The following is a 25,870-nucleotide window of genomic DNA, read 5'->3' on the forward strand; positions in this document are numbered from 1 at the left end:
TGGGGTTGAGACACGATGGAGTAAGGCTGGGCATGAGTTGGAATGGCGGTGGAAATGTCTCACTGTCGATGAAGAATGCGCTTTATGAGACAATAATTAAAGCACAACTAAATAAAAAGGTATACTCTGTACATACAATGATAGACACATACGTCAAAGACATCAACACAGGAGCAAAAACATATCTCCAGCAACAAGAGTCAAGAGAAAGGGTCACTGTCTACAACTTGGGTCTGGCAATGTCAACTGGTGTCCACCACGGGTAGATGCTAGGTGCATTCTTGTCCATGGTCCCAGTAAAGTCTGGCTTTCTCTTCTCCAAGAAACTCTTCATTCCTTCCTTCGCATCTTTACCAGTAAACAAATCCCAAAAGATCTTGCTCTCGAGAAGGTGCGCCTCCTCGGGCGACGATGCGCCCCGGTAGATCATGTCTTTCATCACACGTGCAGAGACACCGCTTACATTAGTCGCAATCTCATCGGCGATCTTGAGGGCTGTAGGTAGAACCTCTTCCGGGGCAACGATTTCGCTGAAGAGTCCGTCGAAAAGCCGGTGCGTGGCTGGGTAGACGCCGCCCGTTGTGGTGAGATGCAGAGCGCGGCTGGTCCCTATCAGGCGCGGGAGGAAGAAGCTGCTGCACGCCTCCATGCTGAAACCACGGCGACCAAACACAAATCCAATCTGGGCATCGCGGCTCACAACGCGGATATTGGCGCCCAGAGTCATGGTTATACCCACGCCGACAGCCGAGCCGTTTATGGCAACGATGACGGGCTTGTTGCAGCGGTACATTGGCAGAGTAACGATGCCTCCCGAGTCGCGATGGTCAGCAGCGTCTTTACCAAGTGCATGCTCCTCATTGAAGTCCATGCCCGCGCAGTACATGCGGTTCTTTGGATCTGATGAAGTGAGGACTATAGCACGAACGCGAGGATCACCCGAGAGAGTGTTTAGCGTGTGGGATAGAGACGCAGCCATAGTGTCGGTGAATGCATTACGAGCTTCGGGACGGTGAAGTTTGATGACTATGACAGGTGTGACCTCTTTTGATGAGGGGGGATGATGGAAGAGTTGGAGAGTTGGAAGATCAAGAGAGGCGTAACTTTCTGGAAGCGAAGGAGATGCCATGGCGTTTCTTGGTATTATTATTAGAGAAGTTGAAGCCAGAGTAAACCAAGTTGATATCAAGTCGATGTTGGTTTAGAGTTCAATAGGTTTTGATGAGATCTCGTGACGATCAACAGGCAATACATACCAATGACTTGACTTACTATGTACACGACTGAGCCGAGGGCCTTATTGGATTGGACAAAGGAATGACAAGGACTTGAGCTTTCAAGTTAATCTCTGTCACATGTGAAAATGGGTTTAATTCTAAGGATCATTGAAGTCAGCATGCACAGTCCGCAATACAGTGTGTGATACACATCGACTGTGCTGATTATTCATCCAACCACTAACCAGCCAACACAAATTCCGGACGCCCAAATCAACCAGCAATGCAAAAGCCTCTTTGGAACTCCACACAAGCTAAGCTCAAAGATTCAGTTGAGCGTTTCTGACAAAAGACGCAGAGACGAGACAGTTGCAGGTACCCCGTTGAATCAGACAATGTGGTCTTTGGGACAATGGTCTACCAATGGGAACCGCACAAAAATGTCTGCTATCAGCTGTACATCAATGAGCGCCGGTCTCTGGAGGACATCATGGTGCACATGAAAAATGTATACCAATTCACACCAAGGTAAGTTGGTTTCAGTTACATGTGAACTGATGCATGCTTTCTTCCCATCAACTTACACGCGCGTGCCGTAGCAAACGGGCTTTCCAAGTGCAATTCAGTCGCTGGAAATTCCCTACAAAGCAGAGACTCAAGCACAAGGATGATCGACTCGTGAAACGTATCCATGAGCTGTGGCAGAAGAATATCCCGCAAGGCGAGATGCTACGGATCCTCAACGAGGATGATGGCTTTGACATCAACGCGCGAGAGCTCATAAGAGTGCGCGCTCGGAATCGATGGCTTCTCAGAGTTCGAAACGGTGACCGAGCAAGATCTTGTGACGCCGACAATGATGATGCACTTGATAACGATGCCTCGCTTGATGATGAGGAAGAAGGAGACGTGACGAACTCATTACCTGGTCAAGACGCTGTAGCCTCTGGGCAGCATGCAATGACCAATTCTGTGAATTCCTTTCAAGATGACGCTGCTTCAGCGACTCCTGTGCCCAAGCCACGCAAGATCAGCAAAAGACAAAGCCGAAGGAATCGCCAGCACCTCGGTGAATCAGAAAGCATCGTCCGGTTCCCTTCCGAGATGACCCTGAACGATTCCAAAGAAGTGTTGAGTCTTGACGCGACTGCTTACGCACAAACCCGTGAATGCTTTGCCGGAATCTGTCAAGAAGAGTCCATTGTTAAAAAGACCCTGGCTGGACCTGGAAGATGGGACTATGTCAAGAATCTTCTGATACACGAGCGCCCCAACTTGCAACAGGTCCTTTGGGTATCCAAAGAGAACCTCGAAAGGAAACAGCTCGCCTTGGATATTATCTGTACTGATGTAACGAAGCGCTTACGCAACCAAGAGACCAAGATGACGCTCCTTGATGCAAAGAACGAGCTGGGCCTGAACCCAGAAGAGTCTCACGACATACGTGCCGCTTTACATATCGTACTCAGCGATGCAAAGTTTACGTGCAAGTCTGACGGAACACCGGAGCAGTGGGAAGAACTGAAGAAGCAATGGCTGGAAAAGGTCGCACTTCTCAAAAATATTCCTCTCGATGGAGACGACGAGCAGTCTCGTCGAAAAACCAGGGCGATCGAAATTATCGCTCGGGATGTGATTAAGAGAAAGAGGGACGAGAAGAGAGTCAAGACTGCTAAAGCTAACGAAATGACCAAGCCAAAGGAGACTCCTTCGCCCAGTGTTCAGAACAGTGACCCGCAACATGAGATTCAAGAACCACAGTTTGTGCCCGACAGACATCATTCTACGCACCACCATCAGGTACAACCAGAGAGAGATCCGCCTCCAGCCTTTTCTTCCATGCAACAAGGAGGAGCCTCACGGTCTAGCCCACCTGCAAGTCCAACCACAATGGATGATGGAGGAATGGATAGTAACATGGACACTTCTGGCTATGGAGCTATCAGCGAAACACCAAATTCACGAATGGAGTACACAACGAGACAACCTGCACCACCAAACCGACCTGTACAAATGCAGCCACAGACTTCCACTATGTCGACTCCTCAGGGAGTCCTTCCTCAACCTCACAGAATGCTGGGCTCGTCTGCAACTACTACAGTACCCATGAATAACCAGTACGCATCGTCCATGTACTTGGGAAATCAGCCTCAGCCCAACTATATAGAACAGCAATATGTGCAGCATCAGTTTGCATCACCAGCACCCAGCACAATGTTCCAGCCTGTCCCCGCAGTGCCAAGTTCTTTTGCTGTGTTCCTGCGACTGCACCCATCTTCGACTTATGTAACGAATACAAGCCTGTGGATTTCCACAATGGCTTCGCAGTCAATTCAAGAACTACGACAGACGGCAGTCGCCAAGTTCCCTGGCGCGCTGTGTGTTCGCATCGAGGGTATCATAAAGGACCCTAAAGGCAATGAGCTGCCACTGCAGATTCAGGGCGATGACGAGTTGGGCGCCTATTTTGCACATATGCAAGGTGGCTCACCAACGTTCTCTGTTCAGCTTGTATAACGTTGGAGTCTATGTACAAGGGCTGCACATGACTATTTAGTGCTGCATGTGTGAACAAACTGCAGAGCAACTTTGGTAGTGCTGAGGAACGACGGTGGAGGAACGGACGTACGGAGTTTCGGGATAAATATCGTTTTTGATTGGATACGGTAGAAGGTATACAGGCGTTGAGATGGATGAGTTGGTAGAGGCATGAAGAGAGCGGACTTCATCTCCGCGGCGTACTTTGATAGGAAACATTGTGAAGCGGGCTTGAGTCTCCCAAAACATACCCAAATCAGAATTGTGGGAAATTCCTATGTCTTGCATCAATATTAAGACCATTTAAAAAATACAGGCTCACTCATAAAGACAATAAGCTTGGAATTGAGTTTCGCCGACAGCAGCGATGGCTTACTCTGAGCAGGTTTCCCTCTTAATTTTACCACTGGCTACCGTTTACTAGCAAGGGATACCTCCAGAGTACATAGTATATTAACCAACTAGACAATTAAAAATACCAAATATTTTTTGGGAACCATTCAATGAAGCTCCGGGGATGGCAACCGGATAGAGATGTACAGAAGACGGACATGAAGCAGCGCAACTGGAAATAAAGCCGACGAACGAAGTCAAAACGGAGAATCAACCTAAAGTTCAAACATGATCAGATAGCCAATTAGAATTAGTATACATCCCTCCATGTTTACACAGTAGTCAGCTAAAGATTTCATCTGAGTAGATCTCAGGGCCCGAACAAGATGCCGTCTGTCAGTGAAGGTGGGGCTCGGGTTTTATAGTGCGGCATTCCAACTCCGCCTGTCAAATTTCCATTACCGTCCGCTTCAAGCCTTAAGCTCGACATCGACCGCCTTCGTCGACGGTCAATTCCTCTCTCGGCAGGCTCTCATAGTTTTAATCGACCTCTTGATGCCTTTGGGTCATCTCAGCGCTTGATTACTTTGTGCGATTGACTTAAACCCCTTCCCCGCGCACCGGCTACAGCTAGCTAAAAAGTAGCTTGCTTTCAATCATCATGGCCTCTCTTCAATTGCGCGCCCAGCGTGCTGCCCTCCAGAACTTGCGAACACCTACCACAGCCAGCTGCAGAGCCTCGAGGTTACCTGCGACTCTGACCCGCGCCTACGCTACCGAGATCGAACCGGGAAAGCAGAACAAACCCGCCGCCCGACAGAGCAATGAGACCAAGGTGGGCAGGTCGTTTCAGGGCCAGGTCATGGGCAGTATTGGAGCTCGATTAAGACGTGAGAAGGAGCAGCGAGCACAATACGAGGAGTGGCGTAACCTAACAGACCCTACGCGGAACTGGATGATGACTTTTGGTGAGTCCCATATCATGACTTGTTCAAGAGCTCCAAGCTAATAGAAGATAGTCTTCCTCTCTGGCGTTGGAATCTCATACTGGCTTGGTACTTATTGGCCAAGAGAGCCTGAGCCCTTATCGACACTCCCTCTCGGCAAGACCACAGCGCCCAAGCACAACACGAAACTCGAGAATATGCAGGCCGCCTGGGCCGACTTTGTCAAGATTGTTGGCCAGGATAATGTCAGCACCGCCGAGAATGATATCGAACACCACGCTACCTCGAACTGGTCCTCGCACCAAGCTGGACCCGAAGATCGATCCTTCTGCGTTGTCTACCCTTCAACTACCGAGGAAGTGTCCGAGATCATGAAGGTCTGCCACAAACGTAGGATTCCCGTTACTGGCTACAGCGGTGGCACCAGTCTCGAGGGTCACTTTACTCCCACCCGCAAGGGCGTCTCCATCGATTTTGGCCGTATGAACAAGATCGTCAATCTTCACAAGGAGGATCTTGATGTTGTTGTCCAGCCTGCCATGGGCTGGGAGGCTCTCAACGATCACCTTGGCCATGAGGGTCTCTTCTTCCCTCCTGACCCTGGCCCTGGTGCCATGATTGGAGGCATGATCGGAACCGGATGCAGCGGTACTAACGCCTACCGCTACGGTACCATGCGCGAGTGGGTTCTTAGCTTGACAGTTGTCCTCGCTGATGGCACAATTATCAAGACCAGACAACGACCTCGCAAGAGTTCTGCTGGCTACGACCTTACCAAGCTCTTCATCGGCTCTGAAGGTACCCTTGGTCTTGTCACCGAGGCTACTCTCAAGGTCACCGTCAAGCCCGAATCTACCAGTGTCGCTGTCTGCAGTTTTCCCTCGATCCGCCACGCTGCTGATTGCGTGAGCAAGGTTGTTGGTCAAGGCGTTCCTGTCGCGGCCGTCGAGATCCTCGACGATAACCAAATGAAGTGTATCAACGATGCCGGCATGACATCTAAAGCTTGGGCGGAGGCGGCAACGCTCTTCTTCAAGTTCGCCGGTACTCCCGCCGGTGTCAAGGAGCAGATTGCTCAGGTGCAAGGCCTTGCCAAGAAGGCCGGTAGCAAGACCTTCGAATTTGCAAAGAACCAGGAGGAGCAAGACGAGCTGTGGAGTGCACGAAAGGAGGCTCTCTGGAGCACCATGGCTGTCAAGAAGCCTGGTGACCACGTATGGACCGGTGACGTCGCCGTGCCTATGAGCAAGCTGCCCGATCTAATCGAGGCAACCAAGGATGATATGGCCAAGAGTGGTCTGTTTGCCTCTATCGTGGGACACGTCGGTGATGGCAACTTCCACACTATCCTTCTGTATAACGACTCTGAGCGACCGAAGGCTGAGGCTGTGGTGCATCGTATGGTCAAGAAGGCTGTTGAGATGGAGGGTACTGTGACGGGTGAGCACGGCGTTGGTCTTGTCAAGCGGGACTATCTCCCTCATGAGCTTGGCGAGACCACAGTCGATGCCATGCGACAGGTAAGAACACTCTCTTAATCCGAGCGATGAACATTCTACTAACTACTTGGTACAGATCAAGAAGGCTTACGACCCCCTATGTCTGCTTAACTGCGACAAAGTTGTGCGTGTTGAAAGGCCTAAGAAGGGAGAGGTTTCAGAGTGGTAAGAATAAATGTGGAAATGAAAGGAAGAAAAGGGATAGTGAAGAATATACCTGTTTACGTGTACGATGTAAGAGTAGAATGGAGGCTTCAACGACGATTCAAGGGGTTCGTCTTTACTTATGAGAGCCTGTGTATTTGAGGAATCAACAATCCTTATGTTTGCTTGTGACCCTAACAATGAGAAAGTCACCAAGGAATCCCTTAATTCTCTATCCTCATCGCGTAGCACTATCGCATCTTTATGGTTGCCATTATGGCTGCATCGGTTGAATTGTTTTTTGGGTCTTGTGCTACAGTCATGGAGCTATCATCAAATCAGGTGAAGAGGCTACCTACCTATTGTGTTGTGTTGCTGTGTATTGAACATTGGTGTTGACTATTGTGTTAGGAAATCTGCCATTGTACTCTAACTACCTACCTAGGTACGCTGGATAGCCCCGACCTTGAAATATTGGGTTAAATCACAATGCACTTTCTTAGTCTATGATTGATCAATCGGCTACTACCTGGCATGATTCAATATCAGTCTAGTCCATCAGGTAGTGAATACATTGAAAAGATGCATCAATGGCACCAACTATTATAAAACTTGGACCTCCATGATACCGTAGACAACCACTGTATAAGTCTGCCACCTGTCCTCATCACCCTGAGTGTTTCCGTTCACAAGGCACAAACATCGAAACTTTACAACTGAACCCAAGAGCTCATCATGTCCACCAGCAAGAACAAGAACAAGGTCCAGTCGGACACCAAAGAGGACGAACGACGCAAGTTAATCGAGAATCTTGATAGGACGATCAAGAACCTGCATAACATAAGCGACGATGTCGAGTATGGCCTTCTCAAAATTCAGTGGGGGCTTTATAATATCAGCCAGAAACGAACCAAGAACCTGAAGGCTCGGGTAAAGAAGATGATTGAAGAGGGAAACGTCGAGCCCCTGGCCAATGGTCACGATTGGTAAATATCTTGCCCGTGCTTTCATATATAGAGAGGCCGTACTGATGATAGTCTTGCAGCCATCCCACAAACTCCCAATCGAACCCGAACCAAGGCCATGGCCATGGTCAAGGTCAGGGAGCTTCCACCTGGCCTGCCGTACCTGAGGACTTTTATGACGATGAGTGGTACGCACCTAATCAACATAATCTGCCTAGAAACGCCAAGCTGATATCACATGTCATAGAACACTTCGCCCAGTTTCTCTGTTTCTTGGAGGACAATGCAGGACGATAGGAACGACAACAAGGCTGGCGGCTAAGAAATGGTGGAACTGTTATAGAAAGTACCGCCCAAGCGAGTATATGTTTCTCTAAATTAGACAGAGGTATCAAACTCAATCAAAACAGAGCCAGCTTCCATAGCTACTCATCAAGTTCCATCAACTCCATAAACAAATCGCGACGCAAATCCTCAATCAAAATACTGTAACAGTATTGACATGTCCATTCTTCAAAACCTCAAACACCATTCCTGGGAATCCATACAGGGTTGTCGTAGAGTCGCCATTCGTTTCGGCGCGCTTTGCACCACTCTCCTCCCATCCTCCGAGGAACTCGCAGCTGCTACCTGGACTATCACCCCAGCCACGATTAAGGACCATGCCGCGCTGTCTTTGTTGCGAGTCGTTGCGAGGAAATTCAGATGCCCATATCGCGTTCATGCGATCCTCGATCCGTGGGAAGGGTGTTTCTGAATCTGTTGGCCCATTGGCATCGTCTATAAAGGAGTCCAAGTATGCGATTTCCCAGCGACAACGTCGGTGTCGGTTGAATTCATACGAACCGGGTATGTTGCCGTGCAGTACTAGCTTTGTAGCCACCAGACGATCGGGAGAGTGTGATATGATGCCGTTCTGACCCTCCGCTTCGTTGGGTCTGTTTCCGGGAGGAGCCTGAGAAGGGGGCACACGGGTGGATACTAAGATGTCAAAGCCGAGATAGAAGTAATTGTAGAAGCATTCGCCATTTGCGCTGAGGCCGACATGGTCATCAACAGCTTCTTCATTATCAGATGCGTCAGATCCATCGTGCAGGGAAGATTGATCTGTATCAGTTAAATCCTCTGGTCGGCCAATATCTATGGCTTCCGGTCGAGCTTTCGTATTGCTTGCGGCGCGCATTTTATGGATGACCATCTTCTGATCGTTCTTGCGATATATAGCATTCGGAGGACCTAATTCCATGAGTAGATCTTGAGGTGTCGTTTCGCCAAGAGTGATCATAAAAGAGTTGCTTGTCCACTTCCTGAACATTTGTATATTTCCACCGCCATGCAGCCGAATAAGCGAGATCTCGTCAGGATACACATCTTTGCCCCGAGGTATCACAGTAGTAGACTTAATACTAGGCAGTATTTCTGTCCAGAGGTTCGGCCGGGCATCGGCCCACGAGTCACCACTGAATACAGCCATGGATGTTGCGACTTGGCTAGAAGCCGATGCGAAAGTGGACACTACATCCTTCTCGGCGGAGTATTCAGAAGGGTTTAGTGAGAAGTTAAAGGCAACTCCAGGGTACGATAGGACATATATGCCGTTGTCATGGGCATTGGATGGTGGAATGAACTCTCCTGCATATGTTGGCCCGAGTAACTTGTGGTATATGTGCCTAAATGATGGTCCTGATGTCGAGTCCCCTGGCACAGGCGATCCTGTAGATGCCGGCTTAACAAGGTCTCTCTCCTTGAACGTGATGTGATTCTTGGTAAAGTCGGTAACTTCGATAAGCCGCAGCCGTTGCTCTGGGCCGTCAAACCTTAGCCGCACTCCGTTCGCGGGGAGACTGACTCCAACAGGTTCGGTAACGGGTCGATCGGGGGAGTATAAAAGCTCGATCTTTGGGAAGCGCTGGGGTTCGGCTTTGAGACGGGTGAGGACATCGTGCAGGGCTGCGCCGAGGACTGTATAACGAGTATTAGCAGCTATTTGAGTGACGGTAGGAAAGACCAACCTAGAAAGCCCAGTGCTCGGCCAGGATGAAGTTGAGCGGTAAAGAGGGACATGATGTTGATGGCGAGTTATGTACTATGTAGCAGACAAAGCTTACCGCGGGGCTGGTTTAGGGGTCGAGCCGTGTAAGAGCTCGCTCGGCTCTCATATGAGCGATGGAGATTATGTGTCGCTAATCATGAGCTGAAAATGCGAATCATAGATGGAGACTACAAGAGGAAGAATAAAATAACTAGAATTCATGAAAGAAAAGGGAATGGTCACGAGTATCAGTTTGTTGTTTAGTCACTTATGATGTACACTCTGGGCTTATCGAGTGAGGAGTGACAAGTCTCCCATGTGATGCGATTCTGTGACGCGGGGCCTTAGTTTGCGATGACGTAAGGCGACCACATGTTCTTTTTCATATATGGACATTAATCACTGGATTTAACTGTCTCTACTGTCAGTAAGTTAGGTTATGCGTTAGTAGTCAGATAGGGAATATTGGCTGATACCTATTGCATTCTGGAAAGACCCTGGAGAAGACTACCGTATCAATTTGTGAAATTCGGTAGCTTAGTGAGACCCAAGCCAACTCAACCATTTGGCCAATGGCATGATGACTGATCTATACAGTGTCTCTGACCAATTAACAAGCTTGAAATGGACCCATTAAGCTACCGAATTTCACAAGTTGATACGGTAGTAGTACCTTGTTGTCTACCGGTTACCGCTCTAGGTAACTCAAGTAAACAGAATATTAACCAAAAGAAGACGTGTCAAAATGAATTCTTTGACAAGTGAGGTATGTGTTTGTATAGTACTCACTCCAGAACAATGAGAAGGAAAGAGAAATGAATGTTATAGTGAAAGCAGGCTTAAATTAATACGATACAAAGTCAGGCAATTAACACGAGCCTCGGCAACTGCATCAAACCACCTTCTCTTGTGGGGTCAACTTAAGTTGACGTTGGAGACAAAGCTTATAGTTTTTTATCTTATCTTGGCTTCAGCAACAAGTTAATCTCTATAACTACCAGCCCAACCCAACATATTCTCAATTGAAACACATTGATTTCTTAGTATTCTCATTGTGACTCAAGGGCAACAATCGACCCCGTCTCTCCCTCTGAGCATCTGAGCTAATCATACCAACTCCCCTTCACATCATGGCTCCATCCGACTTCGCAGACTATCCTAAGCCAGTTGAGGCTCCCGCAGTAACCTACAGCCCACAGGTCGAGAACAATCCTGTATTCAGAGGCCTTCCTCTTGTAATTGGTGCCAACATGTAAGGGCCTTGTCCTGGGTATGGCAAACGCATTAAAGTTGACATTGCCTAGCATCTCCAAAGTAGGATTTCTTCAGCAGTATTTTTGGAACAATGCAAACTTTGGCATCATCAAAGATATTCCTGCTCTCGATGATATACCTTATAGGTTCCACGTATGCAAAACATCCATGGCCGTGACAAGCTTCGGCATCTAACCCTTCCTAGCCCACTGTTACTCCCCTAGGCCCAACAGGGCCTATGCTCGAGTTTGAATCAGAACTCATCAAGTCTCAGTACGCAGAATCGAAGGCACGCTACTACTCTGCAAGTGACTATCATGAGATGTACAAGTCTGGAAAGGTGACCCCTCTCCAAGTCGTCGAGGCCCTTCTACCTCACATCTCTAGACCTGATGGAAAGTATGCAGATGGTTGGGTCGAAAACCATGGCAAGGACCATCTCGTTCTTGAGGCTGCCAAAGCTTCAACTGAGCGTTATGCTGCTGGCAAACCTCTGAGTGTTTTGGATGGCGTACCTATCGGTGTCAAAGACGATACTGATGTTAAAGGCTTTCATAATCATATCGGCATGAAGTACAATCCTACGATTAAAACTTTTAAGGAAAAGAAAGAGTCCTCATGGCCGGTGAAGAAGCTCCAAGAAGCCGGCGCCGTGGTCATTGGCAAAAACGCTATGCATGAGCTTGGGTCTGGTAAGTCTTCCCTTCAAAATATCTTCAATCGAAGTACTGACCTTGATCAGATACCAGTGGATGCAATGTGAGCATGAGTTCCATCATACTAAGCCGTAACTAACACATTTAGGCCGCCCAAGGAACACCCACCAACTGGCACAACAAGTCATATTATCCAGGAGGTTCTTCTTCTGGAGGCTCATCCGCTGTCTCAGTCGGTATCGTACCCATCTCCGTTGGAACAGATGCCGGAGGGAGTATTCGCATTCCTCCAACTTTCAACGGCGTCTACGGTCTGAAGACAACGCACAACAGAGCCGTGTACATGAATAACACTATGTGTATCACCGGGCCTATTGCAGCAAATGTCGCAGACCTGACCATTGCGTATCGTGTCATGTCGCAACCCAATCCTGACTGCCACATTCAAGGCCGTTTTGCGCTTTCTGTCCCGCCGCCCAAAGACCAGAAAAAGGTCATTGGTGTCTACCGTGACTGGTGGAACCAAGCCGATCCTCGTGTCCAAGAGGTCTGTGAACGGGCAGTCGATTATCTCTCCAACAAATGCGGCTACGAACTCGTCGATATCACAATCCCGTATATCCCCGAGGCGCAGCTTGCACACAGTGTAATCTGTATCACCGAGATGGCAGAGTCCGCTCGTCGGCGAACCCCCAATCCCGCAGATTGGCTTTCCCTTGTCGGTGCTGCTAATAAAGTCCTGATGACCGTCGGGACCAGGACACCCGCGGCAGATCTTCTCAAGTATAGCGCGCTACGAGAGCTCATTATGCAGCATCTGGCTTTCTTGTTCCAGAAGCATCCTGGCCTTCTCATCCTCACACCAACGTCGCCTTTGATCGGATGGCCCATTGTCCCTGGTGATGAAGCCTACGGTATGAGTGATACCAACACTACCATCCGCAACATGCTCTATATCTTCTTGGCCAATTTGACCGGCACTCCTTCACTATCGGCACCCATCGGATATGTTGACGCAGACCAGGGAGAGGGTAAGCTACCGATTGGTTTAATGGCCACAGGAGAATGGGGTAGCGAGGAGCAGCTGCTCGCATGGGCGGGTGAAGCGGAAGAGTATTTGCACAATGCCACAGAATCTGGCCGACGCAGACCTAGTGAATGGTTAGATGTTGTAGATCTCGTGAAGGAAACATAGAATGGACTCTTATTCATGGTTCATGAGGAGCGAGTGGGAAGCCCTTGATTATCGGAATTGCTTTACTGTTTTGGATACTTTAACGTAGCACAACCCTTGGGTCCAATGGCCGGCATTTAATTATTGTATATGAACCAAAGTACAGGTTGGCATTGTGAGCGGGTGAATTTGAGTGACTGAGGTACATAATTAGGTCTTCGCTAATGCTACCATTTTTGTGACGAGCTATCGTGCTACTTCGACAGGAACTTGGAAGCAAGGCTCATGAGCCCTCCAGCACCACCACCCTGTCCACCAGCACCTGCCTGTTGCTTGAAGTACATCTTCAGAGCGACCTCACCAGCCTGCTGGATAACACCCTCTTTGCTGGTTCCATCCGCTACCTTGCCGTTCGCAGCCTTGTTGTCAAAGAGCTACAAGACTCATGTTAGCTGGGATTTTCTTGTGTTTGATCCAATGGGCATCACTAACCTTGCTGGCCTCGGCCAAGGCAAGACCTAGGAATGCAGTCTGGCTGTTGCCGCCAGCGCTGCTCTGACTTGAGCCTTGTGTGTACATCTTGAGGGCTTGCATAGCGGCGGCTGTACCGAGGCTCTTGCTGTCCTGCTGGGGCTCGTCGTTATCGTAGGTGCTCTTGTGCTGCTTGATAGCATCTAGTGGACACTCGTGATCAGTATATTATCCCTCTCGATATAGATCTTAGTCTCTCACCTTCTTCATCGAGATCCTCATCAGCAAGCTTGTTCTTCTTCTGTCCGAGAGCACCTAGAATGCTGCCAAAGAGGTCCTTGTCGCCAGATGATCCGGCCTTCTGGTGTGCCTCTTCCTTGGCGTTGTCAAAGTCGACGTCTCCGCCATGGAAGCCTCCGAATCCGCCACCACCTTGAGCTTCTGTATACTTGTTAGAATCGTTCGTTTAGTGCCAAGGGGAGCGTTGGGAACAGACGGATACCGCCAGCGGGAGGGTACTGCTGCTGCTGCTGCTGGCCATACTGGCCTCCCTGTTGTTGTCCATAGCCGCTTTCCTGTCCGTAGCCTTGCTGTTGACCATAACCCTGTTGTTGACCTCCACCGTAGCCTTGCTGCTGTCCGTGGCCCTGTTGAGACTGGTCTGGATAGCGGAGTATGTATTAGCATGTACAAGTTAAAATCAAAATAGTGGTGGAAGGCACTGAAGTAAAAGAGCTGTTTTGCAGTGCCCCAACACCATGCGATGATGGTATCCCATGAGGGGCATGAATACATGGCGGGGTAATCGAGATCTCCTGGCTTCAAGCTATGGCGATGTGATGTAGACGTTCAACATACCTTGGCGCTTATCCTTGTCATCATCAAGGTAATCCTTGGCGGCGTTGATGAGTTTGTCCATGGTTTTGGTTTAGTTTTGGAGGGTTTGAGAAATAAGAGTCGTCTTGATGGAGTTATTTAATTTGAAAGAGGAGATGTAAGAACGAAGTCGATGATGGAAGAGGAACGGACCGGAATTGAGGGGTTGCTGAGCCTGTTGTCTCAAGTACAACAACAGTGAAGTACCATCATCTGGACCAAACCAATTAGAGGCACTTATTATGTGACCCGTGGTTACAGTGTCATTGATGTCGTCCTATCTTTGTCTGATGCCTTGCCCAATACCTCCCATCATTGATCACGTCTGACGTGGACCCAGCTGGATGCCCGTGCAATACAAGCTGTTATTATGGGGAGCTTGGGCGGACCTACGCAATCGCTGCGTAGACTAGTGGGACCCTAAGCATTAGCTATTGCTTATTTCAGCTGTTATGGAACCTCAGTTTCAGCTGAGCTGCGTCGCAGCACAACGGCCTACCCAAGAAATACTCAGGTCGAGTTATTATACTGAATCGCCAAGTTGAAGTGCTAATAATTACCCGTTCAAGCTTGAATTCACGGTCATGTAGGCAATGCATCAATTCGTATACGTGGCGTTTCGAGAGTGCCCGCGTCAACTATATCTGCCAAAGTGCTCCTACACCCAAGGTATCTGTATGGTAGAATCCAGTCGTAACAGGCCTCCAATTGAGCCATGAGCAAGCTCCTTTGATTAAGGAAATGAAAAACAAACCCGGCTGTGAGCGTCTCGTGTAACCCGCTTTCGCCGTATATAAATGCAATGGTAATATCAGCCCAAACTCCGTCGTGCCCCAGGCACCGTGTTTCTAATCGAATCCTGCTATATGTTATACTCGTACCGGTTCGTTTCGTTCGGATCGTATCTCGCCGCCAATAATCGTTTGGGTATGTCTGTGATTGCCGAGCCTAGGCGACCGACTGATCCACTGTCGGAGGATGGCTGGTAGTCCTCTTCTTCTCCCTCTTGGCCCATCGTAGCCCACAGGCGTTGCACAGCGTCTTGGGTCCTTGAGGTCCCTTTCTCCATTCCGGAGAATCCAACGTGCCTGGTTTCATCAGTATCAATGTACAAAAATATCCCTTCAGGCTGATGCTTACCGCAATCAGTACAGACATATTCCTCAGAAGTCTTGAGCTTCTTCTTCTTGTCGCCTGTTCGTGGGTCTCGCTCCATTGGAATTGCAATACCTGCGTCACCCTTGATCAAAGTTGGGCTTGCGTTTCCCGTTGTGATTCCCCTGCTTCGTTCGCCTTCGATATATCGTAACCCCGTGAGCATCTCGATCGTGTCCGTGTGAGAAGCTCCTTCAAAACGCGCCATCTTGTCTTTGAGGGAATCTTGGCGATTGCCACCTGACCCCTCGAGGTTCTCGCGCGTGAGCGCTTTGTTGAGGGCCATTCGGTTGGCCTCCGTCATCCCTCTTTCACTACTCGGGCGGTAGAAGGTGCTTGACGATACGCCTGTTCCTTCAGAGGGCGTCATGTCTGATCGACCCTCCTGGCTCTGCATCCATTGTTTCTGCGCCTCGTCATTCTCGGCCTCCTCTTCGCGACGAAGCTCGGCGATGCGTCGTTTTAATCGTTCGTTTTCGATCTTATGCTCGAGAAAAGAGTCCAAAAGTCCAGCGTTTTTTGTCGGATACGGACGCGCCATCATAAACACAGCTTGGCAGAAGGGCGATTGGTTATTGGGGTTCGGGGCGAACTTCGCGCCAGCAATATGAGCATGGCCGACTGTCTCAAAAATCGCATATTCGGCATCCTTCTTCTTGAAACGGTAGAAGAGTCGAAGGGGGTTACCAGACGCGATGGATTCGTTGAGCTCGGCGACAAAGACACCTCGGTCGTCTGGGTGGATCAGATCCTTAAGAAAGACATCTTGAATCTCGTCCACGCTATATCCGGTGACCTGTAGAATACTCGGTGACGCGTACTTGATGCGACCGTTGGCATCAAGAATCTGCAAAAAATCTCTGAGCTCCTCCACAACTTTGGCGGGCCAGTTTCTTCGCTTGGTAAATTCAGTGAGGGTGCTGGCACCAGCGAGGTTCATCTGTGCGAACGCGCCAGCTGGGAGGGGCCCTGCGCCAGGCACATTGTTGGCTGCAGTGTTGAATTGATTTTCAGCTCTCGCAACAGACTCTTCTGTAGATGCTTGACCATTTCCAAAGGAGCCGTTCATGTTGGACTCATCGGCGGATTCGAGACTCATAGAGACGTCGTCTACTATACCGCCGAGCATGTTATTATCGAGCATTGACATGAGATCGTTATCCTGACCACCAGCACCCATCTACAAAATCGGGTTAGCCGGCATGATCGCAGATTGAGTTTGCGATGACCTGAGCCAAGGAGAGGGGACGCCATAGGGCCACAGCCCCGGCTACAGCATCGCAGGGGAGGGGATGGGTATTGACCTGGCCGCCTGTCATGTCAGGGAGAGAGCCGATATCAAGATTGAAACCGTAGAAGTTGTTAAAGTTGTTTTGGTGAGGGGTGCCGTGAGGCGGAGGAGGTCCGTGAGACATGGTTATTATGGTTGCGTTTGCGGCCTGTCGAGTGTGCTTGATTGCATTGGCAAAGGCCCAAGAAGGGTAGTTCCAGTGGCCTCTGGCGTGGCTGTAAACCTTCGCTTCAGTGCTATGCTCAGTGGATGCCACAGCGACAGCGGTAGCGGTAGGAGCTCGGGTTCGGTTGTCGAATTGGATAAAGATGGCGGTTTAATAACGTTAATATCATGAAGAAAAACACTCCAAAAGGCCGTAAAACAGATATTGGAAGATTTCGGGTTGTTCGAGTTGAGATCGTAGGGGGGATTTTTTGGTCTAAGTTATACGGTCTTTAGTGTGATTTAGGAAAAACGTTTCTTAAACACAGCAGGCAGATAGATGGCTGACCTTTCCTTGCAAGCTTTCCCCACGAAGAAACAAAGCGTAATACTAGGTAGACTTAATTGTAGACAAGGACCAAAAGATCTAAAGAGAATCCTAGAAAACGCCTGTCGGGAGTCAGAAGAGATTCGAGCGGACGATGGCATCATGGAAGAACAGGGCGAAGGGAGGGGGGTCATTGAGTGGAAGCCATAAGAGGGAGTGTTGTACGATTTGTACAGAAAACCCAAGTTACCTGTCTGATTGACTGGACCCTGGAACAAAACAGGCGTCTGCGCATGACGACACCAGGCAGATAAGTTATGTGAAAGAATCAAAACATGGAAAGGTTTGGATAGACATGTTGAGAGATGGGATAGAACATAATAAAATGAGATAAAGAAACGATACGACACGACATCAAAAGTTGCAATTCGTCTAGGCAGGTAGGCAGGCACTTACAGGTAGCGTTATGAACAAAGGACAGCCCGCTTTGTTTGTCAAGCCAAACCAAAGCTCGAGATCGTTTGGTATGGTATAGATCGTTCACAGCAAGAGACGGGAGCGAGTTTTATTATTTCCCCTTTACTTTTGGATCGGATGACAGTGGCAGCAGGGTACCTAACGTACGCAACCAAGTAGGTAACTAAGACACTACAAGTATTACAAGCGCAAATGTATCAGCGGGTTAACACAAAACATGGCACTTTTGCAAAACTGGATTCTTACAGACATGGGATTTTGGGCATGAAACGTCACCTCTTGTGCCCGAAGCCTCTCGGCAGGACTCCCTGTCTTGTCTTTAGCCTCATGGGCACTTGCTCAACTCTCGAGCCAATACAGAACCTTTAACCGGAGGTTCTGCCCCGAGAAAAGCGGGTTGACTGCGTCAAGGAGTGACTCCGGCAATTGTCATTGGATGCTATGGAAGCATGGACCTTCTTAGGGTCCCTTAGGCCGTCTTGGAAGTTGGAGGGTTTGAAGGGTCCAGCAATAGTGGAATCCATAGTTGACTGCTCATCCACAGTGGCTTACTACTAAAGGAGATAGCTTACAATGGATGTTTCTATCTCGTCCAAGCCGCAAATACTTCATAGTGGGATTTCGATTCTCCTGTGACCTCATGATTCCTGATTTGCTTAGTTCTCAGGGGGATCATCGCGGGGCAGTTCTGGGGTCCCATCATAATCTGGTTGGTATGGATACATAATGAAAATATCGCTTCTGTCAAGACGCAGAAGGAATGTCTTTCATCGTCTTCAACCATCAATACATATTAGTCACAACACAATCCCGAAACCCCATTGTCGACTTTTGCCATCATACTTGCACATATCAGCTGTCAGGCTATGTTTTCTTCGTATCTCAACCAAAGAAATCCACTGTGGTAACAACCTTGTGTTACAGTCTTTATCACCTCTCAGCCTCTACAAGTTTGGTAGTAGGGACAGCTAGTGCTCTCCCCACTCAACCAGGTAGTGCTCAATACACGCCTACTTGAATTCTTTTTTAGCCTAGACCCATAGCCAAGCATTTCCCGGAGACTGACGGTCTGGTCTGTGGGTGCAAAATGGGGTGGCATTGGGACTTACGGCTGGTTTTATTTCGCCACAGACCGTTCAGGGTCCTTGAAACTTGTCCTCAATCCTCTGACGTCGAAAAGACGTAATCCTTTAGACATTTTTGTTGAACTGCAGAAACTTCGAGCAGTTGTCATGATATGCCTCGAGATCATGACAGTATGGTGCTAATATCGCCAAAATTTCGTTCATATAACGTCTGAAACTAACTACTGCTCCAAATTAATGATTAGTGAACATGCATCCTATCTACGGGCAGGCAATTCGCCGCCCGTAGAATCTGTCCATTTGAGATGGATGGCTGCCGTTGTTTTTCGGGGTATGTGCAGTACGTACCGTCATTCGCCAAAACCACGGCGAAATTTGTATGCACGTGCTCACGCATCGGCTATTCCCGACCCCAAACCTCTCAACGCGTCTCTCTTTCCTTTGTCGCGTTACCCGTCAAATCCGCTGGCTGCCTGGTCCAAGCTAGCGCAACACTTTCAAAATCACCCACCTGTGATATCGACTTTTATGTGATTTGTATGCTCCAGTTCTCAGTCTGTAGAGGAGTCAATCGACAAGATCCTAGTATTTGTACCTGTCACGTCCCCTAATGTGGTAGTCATCATGTCCAAAATCGACAAGCTTTCGATTTCGGGTGTCCGATCTTTTAGCCCTTCTGTTCGAGAGGCTATTCAGTTCAACACCCCTCTAACTCTCATTGTGGGTTATAACGGCTCCGGTAAAACGACGATTATCGAATGTCTGAAGTATGCAACCACCGGCGAGTTGCCGCCCAACAGCAAGGGCGGCGCTTTCATCCATGACCCCAAGGTACTTTCACGAACTTCATTCTTGATGTGCAACATGCCTGCTAATGCATTGCAGCTTTGTGGCGAGAAAGAGGTTATGGCCCAAGTGAAACTACAGTTTCGATCCATCAACGACCGTCAACATGTCGCGACCCGAAGTCTACAGCTTACTGTTAAGAAGACGACCCGATCTCAGAAAACCTTAGATTGTTCCCTCGTCGTTGTGAACAATGGAGAACGAACAACCACATCAACTCGACAGGCCCAGCTAGACGAGATGATACCAGAACGTCTTGGCGTTTCGCCTGCAATTCTCGATGCTGTCATTTTCTGCCACCAAGACGAGTCTCTCTGGCCCCTGAGTGAACCAGCCGCCTTGAAGAAACGGTTCGACGAAATCTTCGAGGCTATGAAATATACCAAAGCCATCGACAATCTCAAGGTTCTTCGAAAGAAGCAGGTTGAACAGTTAAGCAAGCTCCAGAATGACGAGGCTCACAACAAGGTAAACAAAGATCGAGGTGACCGTGCAGAAAAGAGGATGAAGGCCTTGCAAGCTGAAATTGAGGGGTCTCGTGAGACTTGCGAGTCCATCAGTGCCGAAATGGAAGAAACCCAAGAGAAAATCAGGACCACTCGGGAAACGGCAAACAGTCATCTTGCGATCGTGCAAAACCTCGACACAAAGCGCGAGCAGCTTGAATACAGAGAAGAGGCAGTTAAAGAGCTGAAATCCACTATTGAGGAACTTCCCGATGATGACGGCAAATTGGAGAGCGATCTCGCACATTATGAGGATCGTATGCAACATCTTCAAGACGAGGCCGACCAGAACAAGGCTCAGTATAACGAGTTGCAGAATGAGCTGGGGCAATCCCGAAAGGAATTATCTACTAAGCTTTCCGAACAAGGCAAGCATCAGTCAGATAAGGACAAATATGAACGTCAATTGAAGATACGAAAGGAGATGATTCAAGAAGCCGCCCAGTCTTATGGCTTCTCGGGCTTTGACGGGGATCTATCAGACAACCACGTCAAGTCATTCAATGATCGCCTTCAAAAACTCCTTACTGAGAAGAAAAGGGACTTGGAGCGCTTGCAGAAGGAGAACTCTGCCGAGTTGGACCGGGCTACCGGTGTCATCACCGAGCTAGAAGGCCGCAAAGCTGCCCGCACTCAAGACCGCGTGTCAGCCAAACAACGAATGAGCGCCATTGAAAAGCGCACTGCAGTACTGCAGAACGAGTCGAGCCAGATCGATGTTGACGAGGGTGCTAAAGCTGTACTTGATGGGCAGATGCAAGATCTTGATAGCAGGTTCCAAACAGCCCAAAAGACCTTTGAAAATGCGGATTGGGACCGGCAGCTATCGGACGAAAATGATAAGCTACATTCACTGGAGAGTGACAACGACAGACTCGGTAGAGAGCTCGTCGAGTGCACTCGCCTTGCGTCCGAAAGAGCCCAGCTTGACTACAGGAAGAAGGAGCTCACTGACCGTAAGCGCAAGCTTGACACCCTAACAAGTACCTGGAAGCCGAAGCTGGACAAGGTCCTTGGCAGTGACTGGGAGGCAGAAACGTTGGAATCCAAGTTTCAAGCATTGGTTAAGGGCCAGAACAAAGTGGTTACTGAGGCTCAGAAACGGCGCGATCAGACCCGGCAGAAGCAACAAAAAGTAGATTTTCGTTTGAGGACAGCCAAAGAGTCACGCGATAAGAAGTCCAAAGAAGCAGCTACTTGTCAACAACAAGTGGTCAACGCCCTTCTCACGGTTCGTGACAACGCTATTGTCGATGACTACAAAGAAGAGGTGGAGGCTACCGAATCACAGGTCGAGGAACTGCGCAATGACCTCAGTCTCTTCGACGCACTCGTGGACTACTACACCAAATGTAAGCGTATGCTAGACACGAAGCGGAAATGCTTGCTCTGTGATCGTCACTTTGATGAGAATCAAGCTGGGAGCATAGAACGGCTGAGCAAGAGGATAGACAAGCATCTTGACCCGAAGGGTAAGGCCGACACTGAAAAGGATCTCAAGGAGATGGTCTCTAGTCTAGAGAAGCTGCGAGCTGTGCGCGGTTCTTACGACACATACGAGCGATTGACGGCTGAACTACCTTCTCTTCGCGAAGAGTGCAAGACTGCAGAGGCAGAATTTGACACCTTGGAGAGGCAAGTTGAAGAGCAAGCGTCTGTTGTATCTGCTGAGGAGGAGAAACAGAAAGATCTGGAGGACATGTCCAAGACTGTTTCCAACATTGGGCAAACCGTCAAAGACATTGCCGAGTCGGAAACCCAGGTTGATCGTATTATGTCTCAGCAGATGTCAGGCGGAGCAACTCGAAGTCCTGATGAAATTCATGAGCTTCAGGCTAGCTTGTCTGATCAGATGAGGACTTTGAAGAACCGCATCTCAAAGTTGACTACCGACCGCCAACGTACAAAAGATCAACTTAACTCTCTTGAGCTGGAAAAGAGTGAGCTGAGAAACAAAATCAGCCGGGCAGCGGGACAACTGGACAAGAAGCAAGACCTGCAAAACCAGATCCAGGCACTGAAGGAAGAAGTCTCTCACCAACGAGATGTCATTCAACGCGCCGATGAGGAGTTGGAGACAATCGAACCCAGCATTGCAGAGGCAAGGTCTGCTCGTGATGAAGTTCTCCGACGCGGTCGGGCTAAGGAACAGGTCATTGTCGACGCCCGTGACAACGTCGCAAACTCGGTTAATGAGATGAAGATGATGGATGCAGATATCCAGGGCTACATCGATCGTGGCGGTCCCTCCAACCTGGCATCCAACCAAAGAGCCATCGCCACACTTGAGAAGACAATCACGAGTACCGAAAAGGAGGTTGCAGATCTCACGGTCCGTACAAACAAGCTGAAGCAAGACATTGATAACGGAGACCGGAAGAAGAAGAACATCAAGGACAACCTCAACTATCGCAAGAATCTTCGTACCATTGATGTCATTCGTCAAGAGATCGCCGAGCTGGAGGAGCGCAATGCTGATGAGGACTACGAACGTCTTCAAGCTGAAGCCCGTATGCAAGAAAATCATTATAATCGTCTCCTAGCAGAGCGTGGCTCCGTGATGGGAACTATGAAAACCAAGGACGAGGAGCTTGGAAGACTGCTTCAGGAATGGGAGATGGATTACAAGGATGCCAAGAAAAAGTATCGAGAGTCGCATATCCGGGTGGAGACGACCAAAGCTGCTATTGAGGATCTGGCCCAGTGTAGCTCGGCTGTTGACAAAGCTGTGATGCAGTTTCACTCGATGAAGATGGCTGAGGTGAATCGTATCGCCGGCGAACTATGGCAGAGCACCTACCAAGGAACCGACATTGATACAATCCTCATCCGTTCGGATAATGAGTCACAGACAGGCAAACGCAACTACAACTACCGGCTCTGTATGGTGAAGCAAGACACCGAGATGGACATGCGCGGCCGATGTTCCGCTGGACAAAAAGTGCTCGCATCCATCATCATTCGTTTAGCACTGGCTGAATCATTTGGTGTCAACTGTGGTCTCATTGCATTGGACGAGCCCACGACTAACCTAGATCGCGACAACATCAAGAGTCTGGCAGAGAGCTTACACATGATTATCAAAGCTCGTCAGGCTCAGAGCAACTTCCAGCTCATTGTCATCACTCACGACGAGGATTTTTTGCGACATATGAGGTGTAGCGATTTCTGCGACAGTTTCTTCCGCGTCAGGCGCGACGAGCGACAGAACAGTGTTATTTCGAGAGAAAGTATTACCAAGATATTTTAGTCGGGCACATGCGGGTCAGGAATCGGCAGTGGATGAATATGTAATTATACAGGGATCTTGCAATCCTCGAATATTGGGACAGGCGTTATGAGAGTTTGAAATGAAATAATAGCACATAGTATCTTCCATCGAGTCTTTCTGTGTTGGATGCCGATCTGATAGCTGTATGTAAGTTCTGGTGCTTGGCTCTGTTCAGAAGGTTGTAAGATGGCAAGTCTGGAAATACGTAAAAGTTTACGGAATTATACCCCGGTAATAATATTCGTACTCCACACCACCTACTCCTTCCCTCTCAATCTCAATCTCGGTGTCGTTGACGCCTTTATTTTCACTGCAATGGAATTGTTTCTCCACCCTCCACGAGTCGACGACCCGGCACCTTTCCGCCGAATTACTCTGATTTCGGTCTCGCGCCTCGGATTTAACAAGTTACTCAGTCATTCTATCCCTGGTCCTGTTCTGCGATTTAGTTAGTTACAGACCGTTCTCGGTGGAGAAAGAATCACAATGGCCTTGTTCATCTCATCTCGTCTCGTCCTCTGACCTCTTTCATCCATGCATGCACACTTTGCTTGAAAGGTATCCTTACATATTCGTGCATAGTGAACGCATATGAACCGTACAGCAGGGAGTGCGCTTCCAATACTACTACAATATCACTGATTAGCAATCACTAATCGGTCAACGCCGGCCCCCGGACAAGGGTCCCTACAGCTACTACGTCGACGATTCTCAACTTTGATTCCAAATTGCGAAAGGGAGAGAGAAGGTTTTTTTTTTTTTTAACTTCATCCATCAGTAGCCTCGCAGGCTCACAACTTGCACGGCAACGATGGCCATCTCAGCGCCAACACCAGAGCATAGGACCAGTTCGGACAGCACTCTTGATGTGGAAAGAGATGGAATAAATGCAGGCTCAAACAACCCTACAGCAACAGCCGAAGCAACCCCAGATGGAGCCGCAACCGCGCCGGCCGGCAGCAGCCCCTTACCCGGAGCGCCTGGGGCTGGTGATCCCGAGGCCGGACGGACCAGGTCGGAGAACATCTTGATTATGAGCGCTCTGTGTCTTGCGCTGTTCCTTGCCGCTCTAGACACGACCATTATTACCACCGCTGTTCCCACTATTGCCAATGAGTTTAACTCGAGTCAAGGTTATGTCTGGATAGGAACTGCCTATCTGCTGGGCAACGCCACGTTTGTGCCAACATGGGGCAAGATTTCAGATATTTTTGGCCGCAAGCCAGTTATTCTCGCTGCAGCCGTCATCTTCTGGATTGGTTCTCTGCTATGTGCCGTGAGTAATGGCATGGGTATGCTCATTGCCTCGCGTGCCATCCAAGGTATTGGTGGAGGTGGTCTAATCGTGCTGCCCAATATTGCTATCAGCGATCTGTTCTCCATGCGGAACCGCGGCATGTACTTTGGTATTCTCGGCATGGTGTGGGCGTTGGCATCTGCTGTTGGGCCTATTCTCGGTGGTGTCTTTACTAGCCAGGTCACCTGGCGATGGTGTTTCTATATCAACCTTCCCATCAGCGCCGTTGCCTTTGTCATCCTCATCTTCTTCCTAAAGCTGCACAATCCTCGCACGCCAATGAAGGAGGGTCTCATGGCTCTGGACTGGCCAGGCAGTATTCTCATTATTGGTGGCACCGTCATGTGGTTGTTGGGACTTGAATTTGGTGGTGTTTCGTTTCCTTGGAACTCTGCCACGACCATTTGTCTCATCGTTTTTGGCATCTTCGTCGTTGGACTTTTCATTTTATACGAGTGGAAGGTTGCCAAGATCCCTGTTCTTCCTATCCGACTCTTCAGCGCACGGAACAGCATCGCCTCCTACGGTGTTGGCTTCACTCATGCATTCGTTTTCATGTCTGGTAGTTACTGGCTTCCGCTCTACTACCAGGGTGTTCTCGGTGCGTCGTCGCTGCTTTCTGGTGTCTACCTACTTCCGTACGTGCTGTCCCTCTCATTTGTCTCGGCTGGAGCTGGTGTATACATCAAGAAGACAGGCCAGTATAAGCTCGTCATCGTGCTGGGCCTCATTGTAACCGTTATCGGGTTTGGCCTGTTCATCGACCTCGAACCGCGCGCCAACTGGGTCAAGATTATCATCTTTCAAATCGTCGCTGGAATTGGCATAGGCCCCAACTTCCAGGCCCCCCTGATTGCACTGCAGACCAACGTTGAGCCGCGAGATATCGGTTCCGCAACTTCATGCTTCTCTTTCATTCGCCAGCTCGGCACTTCCATCTCCGTCGTGGTAGGCGGCGTCATTTTCAACAATGAGATGGAGAAGCAGTATCCAAAACTCGAGGAAGAACTTGGCTCTGGTCTCGCCAGTAGACTTTCTGGAGCCAACGCAGCAGGCAGTGTGGAGCTTGTAGGGTCGTTGACAGGAGAGGACGGCAGGGTGGCTAAGACGGCGTTTTGGAACAGTCTGCGAACCATGTACATTGTGTACACGTGCTTTGCTGGTCTATCCCTCGCCATCAGTCTTATGATCAAGCAGGTCAATCTTAGCAAGGAGCACCAGGAGCATAAGACCGGTCTCAAATCGCTAAAGCGACGTGGCGACGAAAAGGATGAGGCCGAAGAGGGAGAGGGTGTGATTGCAGGTAACGAAAAGACTACAGACAATTAAAAGGTCAGGACAGTGTTTGTTTAAAAAAGAGGCTG

General features: G+C 49.1%; 10 protein-coding genes across 10 annotated transcripts; 6 read left to right on the forward strand and 4 right to left on the reverse strand.

The window, feature by feature from the left end:
* Nucleotides 1-220: 220 nt before the first annotated feature.
* FSST1_003522 (ClpP/crotonase-like domain-containing protein) lies at nt 221-1,129 on the reverse strand (the record flags this gene model as incomplete). Its single annotated transcript, XM_083229609.1, has 1 exon — nt 221-1,129. The coding sequence occupies one exon, from the start codon at nt 1,127-1,129 to the stop codon at nt 221-223; it is 909 nt and encodes a 302-aa protein (XP_083086952.1).
* Nucleotides 1,130-1,629: 500 nt separating this feature from the next.
* On the forward strand, nt 1,630-3,734 carry FSST1_003523 (Clr5 domain-containing protein; the record flags this gene model as incomplete). The annotated part of the gene is made up of 2 exons (XM_083229610.1): nt 1,630-1,745; nt 1,817-3,734. The coding sequence occupies 2 exons, from the start codon at nt 1,630-1,632 to the stop codon at nt 3,732-3,734; spliced, it is 2,034 nt and encodes a 677-aa protein (XP_083086953.1).
* A 1,015-nt stretch (nt 3,735-4,749) lies between these two features.
* Nucleotides 4,750-6,703, forward strand: FSST1_003524 (FAD-binding oxidoreductase; the record flags this gene model as incomplete). The annotated part of the gene is made up of 3 exons (XM_083229611.1): nt 4,750-5,056; nt 5,108-6,555; nt 6,611-6,703. 3 exons carry the CDS (start codon nt 4,750-4,752, stop codon nt 6,701-6,703), a joined length of 1,848 nt encoding a protein of 615 aa, XP_083086954.1.
* Nucleotides 6,704-7,413: 710 nt separating this feature from the next.
* FSST1_003525 (uncharacterized protein) lies at nt 7,414-7,965 on the forward strand (the record flags this gene model as incomplete). Its single annotated transcript, XM_083229612.1, has 3 exons — nt 7,414-7,664; nt 7,724-7,831; nt 7,905-7,965. 3 exons carry the CDS (start codon nt 7,414-7,416, stop codon nt 7,963-7,965), a joined length of 420 nt encoding a protein of 139 aa, XP_083086955.1.
* Nucleotides 7,966-8,121: 156 nt separating this feature from the next.
* FSST1_003526 (uncharacterized protein) lies at nt 8,122-9,707 on the reverse strand (the record flags this gene model as incomplete). The annotated part of the gene is made up of 2 exons (XM_083229613.1): nt 8,122-9,605; nt 9,656-9,707. 2 exons carry the CDS (start codon nt 9,705-9,707, stop codon nt 8,122-8,124), a joined length of 1,536 nt encoding a protein of 511 aa, XP_083086956.1.
* Nucleotides 9,708-10,805: 1,098 nt separating this feature from the next.
* On the forward strand, nt 10,806-12,780 carry FSST1_003527 (amidase signature domain-containing protein; the record flags this gene model as incomplete). The annotated part of the gene is made up of 5 exons (XM_083229614.1): nt 10,806-10,927; nt 10,980-11,082; nt 11,135-11,621; nt 11,672-11,688; nt 11,734-12,780. The coding sequence occupies 5 exons, from the start codon at nt 10,806-10,808 to the stop codon at nt 12,778-12,780; spliced, it is 1,776 nt and encodes a 591-aa protein (XP_083086957.1).
* Nucleotides 12,781-13,013: 233 nt separating this feature from the next.
* Nucleotides 13,014-14,149, reverse strand: FSST1_003528 (uncharacterized protein; the record flags this gene model as incomplete). The annotated part of the gene is made up of 5 exons (XM_083229615.1): nt 13,014-13,193; nt 13,252-13,433; nt 13,492-13,671; nt 13,727-13,891; nt 14,089-14,149. The coding sequence occupies 5 exons, from the start codon at nt 14,147-14,149 to the stop codon at nt 13,014-13,016; spliced, it is 768 nt and encodes a 255-aa protein (XP_083086958.1).
* Nucleotides 14,150-15,054: 905 nt separating this feature from the next.
* FSST1_003529 (white-collar 2) lies at nt 15,055-16,676 on the reverse strand (the record flags this gene model as incomplete). The annotated part of the gene is made up of 3 exons (XM_083229616.1): nt 15,055-15,194; nt 15,247-16,441; nt 16,566-16,676. 3 exons carry the CDS (start codon nt 16,674-16,676, stop codon nt 15,055-15,057), a joined length of 1,446 nt encoding a protein of 481 aa, XP_083086959.1.
* A 2,534-nt stretch (nt 16,677-19,210) lies between these two features.
* On the forward strand, nt 19,211-23,188 carry FSST1_003530 (uncharacterized protein; the record flags this gene model as incomplete). Its single annotated transcript, XM_083229618.1, has 2 exons — nt 19,211-19,417; nt 19,472-23,188. The coding sequence occupies 2 exons, from the start codon at nt 19,211-19,213 to the stop codon at nt 23,186-23,188; spliced, it is 3,924 nt and encodes a 1,307-aa protein (XP_083086960.1).
* An 832-nt stretch (nt 23,189-24,020) lies between these two features.
* On the forward strand, nt 24,021-25,835 carry FSST1_003531 (major facilitator superfamily-domain-containing protein; the record flags this gene model as incomplete). The annotated part of the gene is made up of 1 exon (XM_083229619.1): nt 24,021-25,835. The coding sequence occupies one exon, from the start codon at nt 24,021-24,023 to the stop codon at nt 25,833-25,835; it is 1,815 nt and encodes a 604-aa protein (XP_083086961.1).
* Between the last annotated feature and the right edge of the window lie 35 nt (nt 25,836-25,870).

This window comes from Fusarium sambucinum, chromosome I, assembly GCF_050947815.1.
Source record: "Fusarium sambucinum isolate potato_lamoka chromosome I, whole genome shotgun sequence".
Classification (NCBI taxonomy): domain Eukaryota; kingdom Fungi; phylum Ascomycota; class Sordariomycetes; order Hypocreales; family Nectriaceae; genus Fusarium; species Fusarium sambucinum.